Below are 10,396 nucleotides of genomic sequence, written 5' to 3'. Positions count from 1 at the left end.
CGCGGTGGAAGCGTCGGGCTGTGTGTGCAGCCCTGGGCTGCCAGAGCTCGCGGGCCGGAGGCGGCCACCGGGGAGACTTGGGAGGATGAGGACCTCCGCTTGGCTGGCGGGGTGGCGAGGAGATGGGAGGCGACCCAGGAGGCTGGGGACGAAGGGGTGACAAGGCAGCGAGCTTCTGGCTGCGTCCTGGGTCTCTCACCCTGTGGGTGGGACGGTGGGGGGGCTGCACAGCTTGTGCCAGGTGGGGCTCTAGCCCAGGTGGGCCCGGAAACCGCACCACTGGAGCGGCCAGCTTTCACCCCTCAGCTCCCGGCGGCCCCACCTGGATTCTGGCGCTGCCAGTTCTAGTGATTCTCCGTGTCACTGGGCAGTCAGGCACGCGCTGAGTCTTGCTGCGGAGTGACCTGCCTCTGACCAGCAACTTCTCTAAGAGAATGTGCTCGTGGCCCCAAGGGGCCACTCCAGGAACCTACTAATGCCACCCTTCACCTGTCCACCCTCACACCCTTTGGGCCCTGGAAGTTAATGAAGTGATGTAATGACACTGAGTGGGTCTGAGTGTGGGTCCCCTCCCTCCGAGGGTGAGCGTTGGAGGCCCAGGCCAGGGCAGCCCCCCTCAGGTCCTGAGTCTTCCTTCAGATCCTGCTTCCCCAAGATGGCAGATGCACTCGGGCTTCCAGCGCCCCAGGTGAGTTCACCTTCCTCCCTGCCTTCCCTCTTCTGGAGTGGTGAGCCCAGCCCCTGGAGAAGCCGGGCGTCCCTGGCACCCAAGGACAGGGCTCTGGGATTGGACTCATGCCCTCCCCAGGGATAGGGACTCTGGGAGCTCAGCCCGGTCCTCATGGCCGGCTGGTCCTCGGGCTGAGCGCAGCAGGTGTGCCCAGTGGGCGCAGCCCCAGGGCAGCGGCCACCTGTCGTTACAGGAGGTGGTGCCGCTGACATTCCAGGACGTGGCCGTGTACTTCTCTCGCGCGGAGGGGCAGCAGCTGGACCCAGACCAGCGGGCACTGTACAGGGATGTGATGCTTGAGAACTACGGGCACGTGGCCTCACTGGGTGCGGTTCTCCCTGGGCTTGTGGTGTGGACCTCCAGGGAGCTCTGGGGCTGCTTCCAAACTTTGGAGCCCAAAGGGGAGGGTCCTCCCTCTTTCCCCAGGTACCAGTCTGGTCTCTGCCTGGCTCCCATTCCAGACTTCACTCTGCATGCCCGTTCCCACCTGTGTACCCAGGGGCAGGAGAACTGATGAGTTATTCTCCTTCAGCGCTCACTTTCAGCCCCTGCTTCTCCTGACCAACCCCTTCCACTCCACCAACACACACATTTTGTGACTCCTGCCCCCCTCCCACCTGGGGTGGCGGTGTGGAGAAGCAGGAGGGCTCCGGGGAAACTCTACTTCTCACCTGGCCTCCAAGACCAGGTGGGCAGTGCTCTGTTCCAGCTCACCAGTGCCCTCACCTCAACAGGACTCCCTGTCCCTAAGCCAGAGTTGATCTCCCAGCTGGAGCAAGGTGAAGAGCTGTGGGTCCTGGATCTCATGGGAGCTGAGGAACCGGAGCCCTTGAACAGCTGCAGCACAGGTGAGAGTAGGTGGGGCTGTAATGGGCTCACTTCCATGGGCTCCTGGGGGCAGTCTGAACAGCGTTTTGTACTCCTGCAGACATTTGTGCCTGTTTTAACAGCTTTCATTTTACTGATTTGTTTGCTTGCCTTTTAAAAATACACAGTTCTTCCGGTTATTAGGGAAGTTTGCATTTAGTAATTACGTCTATGATAAACCTGTATAACAGCTTCATTTCTTCTTTATATAATAGCCTTTCTATCTTCCTCCTTTAGACAGTAGCTATTGGTTACCTACCTATTACACAAACTTCTATTCTTTTTCTCCTGCATCTCCCGATCTTAGTCAATAATATTTTTTAAGTGTTTACCTTGTTCTGTTGAACATACTTTTATTAGTTGACTTGTCAGCACTAAGTGCTATCTCTGACTCCCAACTGCTGAGATGACCAGCGACATGTTCTGCTTTCCACCTTTCTCTCCCCGTTATCCTCCTATTTTTGGTCAGTTGTCAAAGTACATAACACAGTGGTCGGCAAACTGCGGCTCGCGAGTCACATGTGGTTCTTTGGCCCCTTGAGTGTGGCTCTTCCACAAAATACCACGTGCGGGCGCACACGTACAGTGTGATTGAAACTTCGTGGCCCATGCGCAGAAGTCGGTATTTTGTGGAAGAGCCACACTCAAGGGGCCAAAGAGCATGTGGCTGGCAAGCCACAGTTTGCCGACCACTGACATAACACATCATCACTCATATCCTCACCTTTGTTAGTACCCTAGGACTGCAATTACTTGTATTATTTCCACCCTGAACCTTTCTCCAAAATTTTCTCCAGCATTTCCTGCTTGGATGGAATTTACCTCTAGTAGCATAAAGTTGCTGAGTTTTAACAGAGACACAACTATGTCAACCAGATCTCTATCAAGATAAAGAACATCCCCATGACTCAGAAGACTCCCTGGGTGTGCAATACATGTTATTGAGCGCATGCATGCCTTTTTTCACTAGAGATAAATTAAGAGCTGAATTGTTTTTTAAAACCATCATTCTGTCCTAGCTGGTTTACAGTGGGTAGAGTGTTAGCCTGTGGACTGAAGGGTCCCAAGTTTGATTCCAGTCAAGGGCACATGACTACAACATCCAAAGACTATATATTTCAACAACAACAACAACAACATGATTCTAAAAGCCACTGTTTTGTTGTAAATTTGACTAAAGTGTTGATTGTGCTGTTCTAAATTTGCAATGGTATTAGGCTGTTATGTATGGTTAGTGCCATGATATGAACGGAATGCCCAATGTGGTGTCAGCTCCCCACAGTGCTCATGAGAAGAGTCCTCATTTAGGAACCTGAAGTCCTGTCTGGGGAGGTGGGAGAAAGGGCTGCCCAGGACATAGTGTGGGTGCGTTGGCACCCCTGATGGGACAGCCCCCACAGAGTGTCCAAGTGTCCAGGCCTTTCAGTTGGATGAGAAAAGGTGGTTCTATTTCTGTGAGGTTTTCTCATGCAGAGGAGCAGTAGTGAACACAGGTGCCTTGCTTTATTTTTAATTTTTGTTTTTTAATAAATTTGTATTGATTTCAGAGAGGAAGGGAGAGAGAGAGAGAAGCATCAACGATGAGAATCATTGATCGGCTGCCTCCTGCATGCCCCCTTCTGGGATGGAGCCCACAACCTGGGCATGTGCCCTTGACCGGAATCCAACCTGGGATCCTTCAGTCACCAGGCTGGCGCTCTATCCACGACCTAGGGCAGTTGCCTTACTTTAGAAGTAATTACCCCAAAGGCCTCAAAGTCTGTTGGTGACAGGTGCCAGGTGAAACCTGATGAGCGTTGCATGAGGGATAGGATGTTTCTCAGTATTAATGTGTCCTGGGGCCTGAGGCACTGGCTGTCCTCAGAGCTTGCTGTTCTAGTTCCAGCAGCGAACCTGCACAGGGACTCTTGGGCTGTGGTTGCAGTGACCTTATTAGCATCCTTGGGCTGGTGTCAGTTTGTCACCTTCTGTGGTGATTTCCTTTATATGTGCTGTCCTACCACAGATGACCTCTGGGAGGCAGCAGAGCCTCACCCCTGCTGCTGTTCGCTGCAATCATCCAGAAGGCCCTGTCAGCCATATGCCTGGAGCTCTGCCTGTTCACTTATCTCTTTTGTTTTCTGTATTCTGTTTTGGCACATTTTGGTGGATTCTGGTTCTGCTGGGTCTGTCATAACACCGATGACAGGGGGTGAGGTCACCCACATGGTAGTAAGCAGCTCTGTCCCCACAGAGTTGAGAACAGTGGAACGTTTTTACCAAGTGTCCCAAAGAAAAGGGGTAATACGTGTATGACAGCATGAAATCTATTTTTAAAACTCTCATTATATGAGACATCAGGGAGGAAATAGAATTTAACAGGAGTTTTGTTTGAATACTAAAAGACTATAGAAAATAATAACTAGGTACTGGATATCTTTGCATGCTAATGTAGATTCTTCTCTCTCTCTCTCTCCATATATATATGTAAAACTTCTATTCTTTATATTATGGCCAGGACAAAATACTATTTTTTCCTTTAAAAACACTTTTTATAGCCGAAACCGGTTTGGCTCAGTGGATAGAGCGTCAGCCTGCGGACTGAAAGGTCCCAGGTTCGATTCCGGTCAAGGGCATGTACCTGGGTTGCAGGCACAATCCCCAGTAGGAGATGTGCAGGAGGCAGCTGATTGATGTTTCTCTCTCATCAATGTTTCTAACTCTCTATCTCTCTCCCTTCCTCTCTGTAAAAAATCAATAAAATATATTAAAAAAAAAAACAACACTTTTTATTGCCCTGACCAGTTTGGCTCAGTGGCTAGAGAATCGGCCTGAGAACTGAAGGGTCCCAGGTTCGATTCTGGTCAAGGCCACATGCTCCTTTGTGGTGCTTGATCCCCAGTGAGGGGTGTGCAGGAGGCAGGCAATCACTGATTCTCTCTCATCATTGGTGTTAAACTTTCTCTCTTTCCCTCTCACTTTCTCTCTGAAATCAATTTAAAAAATATATTAAAAATACTTTTTATTGAAAAATAACTTACATACATAAATTCACACCATTTACGGCTGTAGCACTTACTGGATTTTCATAAATTGAATGTGGACACGTAACCACCAGATAAGAAACAATGTTATCAGCAGCATGGAAGCCCCCTTTCTGACCCTCCAATCACTGATCATTGCTACCCCAAGGGTAACCACTAAGTTTTGTTTTGTTTTGAACTTCATATAAACTGAATTGCTTTCCCCCTCAGAATTATGTGTGTAACATCTGCGAGTAATAGACAAGGATTGTTTCTTCAATTCTCATCAACACTGGATATCATTATTTTTTAAGTACTTAGAATAAAGCCTAAGGCAGGGGTCCTCAAACTTTTTAAACAGGGGGCCAGTTCACTTTCCCTCAGAACGTTGGAGGGCCGGACTATAGTTTAAAAAAAAACTATGAACAAATTCCTATGCACACTGCACATATCTTATTTTGAAGTAAAAAAACAAAACGGGAACAAATACAATATTTGTATTTGCATGTGGCCCACGGGCCGTAGTTTGAGGACCCCTGGCCTAAGGTTTTTCTTTTGTTTGTTTGTTTGAATTGATTTTAGAGAGAGGAAGGGAGAGAGAGAGAAACATTGATGTAAGAGAAACACATCGATCAGTTGACTTCAGCACGTGCCCCAACTGGGGATCAAACCTGCAACCTGGGTATATGCCCTGATGACGAATTGAACCCTCCACCTTTTGGTGTACAGAACAACACTCCAACCAAGCCATCTGGCCAGGGCAAGTCTAAAGTTCTTGAGCTTGTGTTGGTGCCCTCATGACCATTCCCTGTCCCATCTTGCCATTCTCCCCTCCTCATACTTCTTCCTGCCGCCACAGTGAGATTCTTGAATTTGATGGATTTTGTCACACGTCACATCCATTGCTAACTGTGTCATCGTCAGGCTCTAGCTGAAACCACTTCCTCCCAGACGTCTGTAATCATGTAGACCAGCTTGGAGGCCATGCTGTATTTCCCACATTTCTGTGTAGTTTCCCTGTCACGTGATTTTTCATCCTTGTTAAAAATTTGCTTAATTGTCTATCTACCTGAATAATATGTAAGCCTCAGGAGGTCAGAGGCTGTATTTGCCTTCCTGTTATATTCCTTACCTAGCACATGCCTGGCCTAAATATTTGCTGAATGGATTAATTTGCCAATTTGATAGGTGAAAAATTATAATTTGTTTTAAATTTCATTCCTTTGATTACTAATGAACCTAAATATTTTTACCCTGTGGACTGGTCATCCTTACTTCTCAATTCTGCCTGTCACCTATATTTATCTTTTACAGAATGCTTTATGGGTGCTTTTCGACGCATTTTGGATATTATCCCTAATGGATGGTTTTCTTCAATAATGCCTTTCTGCTTTTGTGTAACAGATTTTGAGATTGGGACCGAGAAAGACTTGTCCATTCTAAACCAGAAATGCTCTGAAGAAGTAAAAACCCCAGAAGTGATATCAAAAAGATTCTCGGAGTGCAATCCACAGGCACCTGTGTTGCAGGGAGTTTGGGAACCTGAGGATAAAGTAGAAGGACACATGTGGGATTCTGTTGGGCAGAGTTTCAAGAAACTTCATCTTCACAAGAGAGTTTTTAGGAAAGAAACTGCCATGTGCAGGGAAAGGTCTCCAGGAGGAAGAACCCACGAAGGTGGTACCTTTGATGGAAACTTGAATCTGAATCAAAATGCTGTTAGACTTCAAAGAAATAAAACAGGAGAGAGAGCTTTTAAATGTGAAATATGCAGCAAAACCTTCAGATACAATTCAGACCTAACTAGACATCAGAGAAGTCACACTGGGGAAAAACCTTACAAATGCGGTCAGTGTGGGCGAGCCTTTGCTCTCAGCTCAGGCCTAATTCTGCACCACCAAGTTCACACTGGAAGTAAACCATTTAAATGTAATGAATGTGGGAAGACTTTTCGTCTCAATTCCCACCTAGTTCTCCATCAGAGACTTCATACTGGAGAAAAACCTTTCAGTTGTAGTGAATGTGGGAAGGCCTTCAGTCGTAGTTCAAGTCTTATTCAACATCGAATCATTCACACAGGAGAGAAACCATACAAATGCAATGAATGTGGAAAAGGCTTCAGCCAGAGCCCGCAGTTAACACAGCATCAGAGAATACACACTGGCGAGAGACCACACGGGTGTGATCAGTGTGGGAAGGCCTTCAGTCGAAGTTCAAGCCTTATTCAGCACCAGAGGATCCACACTGGAGAGAAGCCCCATGTATGTGACCAGTGTGGGAAGGCCTTCAGTCAGAGCTCAAGCCTTTTTCTCCATCACAGGGTGCACACTGGAGAGAAGCCCTATGTTTGTAATGAGTGTGGCAAAGCCTTTGGTTTTAACTCTCACCTCACTGAACATGTAAGGATCCACACGGGAGAGAAGCCCTATATTTGTAATGAGTGCGGCAAAGCCTTTAGCCGGAGTTCAACTCTTGTTCAGCATCGAAGGGTTCACACTGGGGAGAAGCCTTACCAGTGCATTGAATGTGGGAAAGCCTTCAGTCAGAGCTCACAACTTGCCCTACACCGAAGAGTTCATACTGGAGAAAAGCCCTATGAGTGTGGTGATTGTGGAAAGGCCTTCAGCAGGAGGTCAACCCTCACTCAACATCAGAGAGTTCATACTGGAGGGAGCTCTCATGCATACAGAAAGTGTGGTTCAGCCTTTGTTCCTGGCTCCAGCCTTAGGCCACATGGACAGATGCCCACTGGAGAGAAACACTCTGTGTGTGATGGACACAACAGAGCCTTCAGTCGTGGCACGAACCTTGTTCTGCATTGGGCGATTCACAAACGTTTCATGTTTTCAGAATCAGTCACTGTGTAGCCTTTTGAATCTGGCTTCTTTGATTTAACTACAGATTCATCGTGATGTTGTGTGTGCCAGTAGTTCCTCCCTTTTTACTGCCCAGTAGCATCCATTGTACAGAGGAGGCAGTTTGTTGACCCATTCCCCACTGAAGAGTATTTGGGTTGCTCTGTCTGGAGCAAGTATGAATAAAGCTGCTATAAGCATTTATGACAGGCCATTTTGTGGATCTAACTTCTCCATTCTCTTGGGTCACAGAGAGTGGGCTACCATGGTAAGCTTATGTTTAACTATTTAAAGAGTTTAACTGGGAAGTTTGAGAAACACTGGTCCAGTTCATTTCCATGGTGCAAAGTACCCTGCCATCCTGACTCTGAGACTGCCCTGAGGAATCTTTTGTCTAACCCACTCTTTTTTTTTTTTTTAAATATACTTTTATTGATTTCAGAGAGGAATGGAGAGGGAGAGAGAAACATCAATGATGAGAGATAACCAGTGATCAGCTGCCTCCAGCACGCCCCCCCCGCCCCCACTGGGGATTGAGCCCACAACCCAGGCATGTGCCCTTGACCGGAATTGAACCCGGGACCCTTCAGTCCACAGGCCAATGCTCTATCCACTGAGCCAAACAAGCCAGGGCTGTCTAACCCACTCTTCATTCCTTCCAGGCCAATTCTAATATGACCCCTTCAAGTCTCTTCCTCAATCTCTGCTCCCACCCTCCCTGTGTCTTCTTAGGGAACTTGGGGTCATTTCTGCATTAGGTTTAACCTTTGTCCTGGGATTTGCTTGACTTATTCCACCTGCTCATGTTTTGCCTCTCCTGTTAATAAAAATTCTTAAGCACAGAACCTCTTCCAAATGTGGGCTTGGCCAGCCCCAGTGTGGTCTTCTGTGTGGAATGGTCTGCAGGCCTCATTTTTTCTTCTGTGTTGGGCTTATTCTGTGGCCTTTTCCCTCAGCTCTAAAATGGGAATAAAAATACCTGCCCCACATAATGTATGTCCTTCAGGAAAAGTAAGTCTCCCACCCTTGGGAAACATAGCACAACTCTCATGCCCACATTGTATCACAGCTCATGCCTTAGTTCACTTTCTATCTGGTTCTCTTCCATTAAATCTGGAGTTATTTGCTGTCAGAGGATTTTCTTGGACACTGATCTATCTCCAGAACATGATACAGATAGATGCTTCAGACATATTTGGGAAGCAAGAGAGGAAGAAGCAAGGAAGGAAAGAAGAAAAACTCATGAAATCACATTGTCAGTTGAAAGCAATGCATGAATGTGGAACACTGATAGTGTCTTTTTGCTTGTTTTGTTAGTAAAGCACGTGGGTGAATTATAGCTGTTTGAGCTCCTAGAGCAGCGGTCCCCAACCTTTCAGGCCTCATGGACCCCAGTGGTCCATGGACCACCGGTTGGCGACCGCTGTCCTAGAAGGCCCCAGAGTGTTGTTCCCCTGGAAAGATCCACCTCTCCTGTCTGGTGTAAGCATTGGTGCAGGTAGGAAAGACAAACATGACTCAGGAGAGGAGGTGGCTGAACACAATTTTTAAAATATATTTTTATTTCAGAGAGGAAGGGAGAGAGAGAAACATCAGTGGTGAGAATCATTGATGGGCTGCCTCCTGCATGTCCACTACTGGGGACCGAGCCCACACCCCGACATGTACCCTGACCTGGAATGGAACCGTGACCTCCTGGTTCATAGGTTGATGTGTAACCACTGAGCAACGCCTGTGGGGCTGAGCACAATTTTTGACAGAGGTGGGGGAGTGGGTACCACCTCACCAGGGGAGGGACTGCATTAAGAACTGGAAAGGTGAAGGGGCTGGGTAGGATGTGGCTGAGCCTTTGAGTTTTGGTCTCATCTGGGAGGCTCAACTGCAGCCTGAGAAATTCTGATGGTCACTTTGGAGAGTGGAAGACATCATCCTGGAGAAACACCATAAGATTGCTGCAAAGTGCTAGCTTTCATTTAAAGTGAAGCCAGCCAGCCTGACTGTCTGCAGTAGTAATGATGGAGAGTGCTCGCCTTTACCCAGCCGGGTTTGCTCTGGTGGGTACGATGGAGAGGCAGCTGGAAAGGAGAGCAGAGACCGCCTGACCATGTGTATGGGAGAAGTCAGAGGCTGGGTCACAGGGAAGGGAGGAACTGCAGGACAGGACACGGAACTCAACCCAGGGCATTTGAAATTGAGCTTTCAGCCCTTTATAGTTTCTTGTGATGACAGGATCCAGGGTGTGGCCACGGGTTGAGTGGTGTGGGCTTTGGTGTCCTGTTGTGCGAGAGTTTCAGGCTGCTCAGCTTCCATTTCAGGCTAAATGCAGATTAGAAAGCGCTGAAGAGCGTACCAGTAAAGATGAAGATGAGCAATTACCAAGTTAAGATGACAGAGCAAGAAGACAAAATGATAGACATGGAGGACGTAGACTGTCCTGATTTAAAAGTTACAGGTGTAAAATAAAATGTTTAACTTCCAGGGCTGAAAGCCTTTTAAAAGAGTCTATTGAGCCGTTTCTAGCAAGAAAAAGGAGAACGGATCCTGGGTCGCAGTCTAAACACCACACACACACACACACACACCCCCGCTCCCCAGCAGCGGCAGGTGGAGAAGACCTGCAGGTGAGGCCCGGCTCTCTGTCCAGGAGGTGACAGGCTCACAGAGGAGGTGGGAACAGAGCTGCGTCCTTTGGAGAGAATCTGCACGGGGTGGGGGTGGGAGTGGGGAGGAGAGGACCGCTGGTTCGGGAGGCGCAGGCCCTGAGGAAGGAGGCTTGGCTAGGGGAGGGTGGGGGCCAAGTCCGGAAAGTTCACGTGTGACGGAAGCACAGGTCCGAGGGCACCGGGCTGCTCTCTCCAGACAATCGCGGGAACAGCCCTGGGCGCCCACCCCGCTCCTGCCCGTCGGCTCCGGCGGCTGGGATTTCCCGTAGGGCAGCTCGG

At 48.4% G+C, this 10,396-nt stretch overlaps 1 protein-coding gene across 3 annotated transcripts; it reads left to right on the top strand.

Moving 5' to 3' along the window:
• Positions 1–6: 6 nt before the first annotated feature.
• On the top strand, positions 7–7,666 carry ZNF251 (zinc finger protein 251). Of its 3 annotated transcripts, none has more exons than XM_005865060.2 (4): positions 7–688; positions 924–1,056; positions 1,465–1,578; positions 6,004–7,666. In XM_005865060.2, the coding sequence occupies exons 1-4, from the start codon at positions 539–541 to the stop codon at positions 7,464–7,466; spliced, it is 1,860 nt and encodes a 619-aa protein (XP_005865122.1). In that variant the 5' UTR covers positions 7–538; the 3' UTR covers positions 7,467–7,666. The 3 variants fall into 3 exon arrangements, with proteins under 3 accessions (XP_005865122.1, XP_005865121.1, XP_005865123.1); XM_005865059.2 differs by having other exon boundaries at positions 885–1,056; XM_005865061.2 differs by having other exon boundaries at positions 875–1,056.
• The last annotated feature ends 2,730 nt before the right edge of the window (positions 7,667–10,396 follow it).

The sequence above is a fragment of the Myotis brandtii genome, unplaced genomic scaffold (genome assembly GCF_000412655.1).
Source record: "Myotis brandtii unplaced genomic scaffold, ASM41265v1 scaffold1956, whole genome shotgun sequence".
NCBI lineage: Eukaryota > Metazoa > Chordata > Mammalia > Chiroptera > Vespertilionidae > Myotis > Myotis brandtii.
Note: the sequence above shows the minus strand (reverse complement) of the source record. Positions and strands in the feature narration are given on the sequence as shown.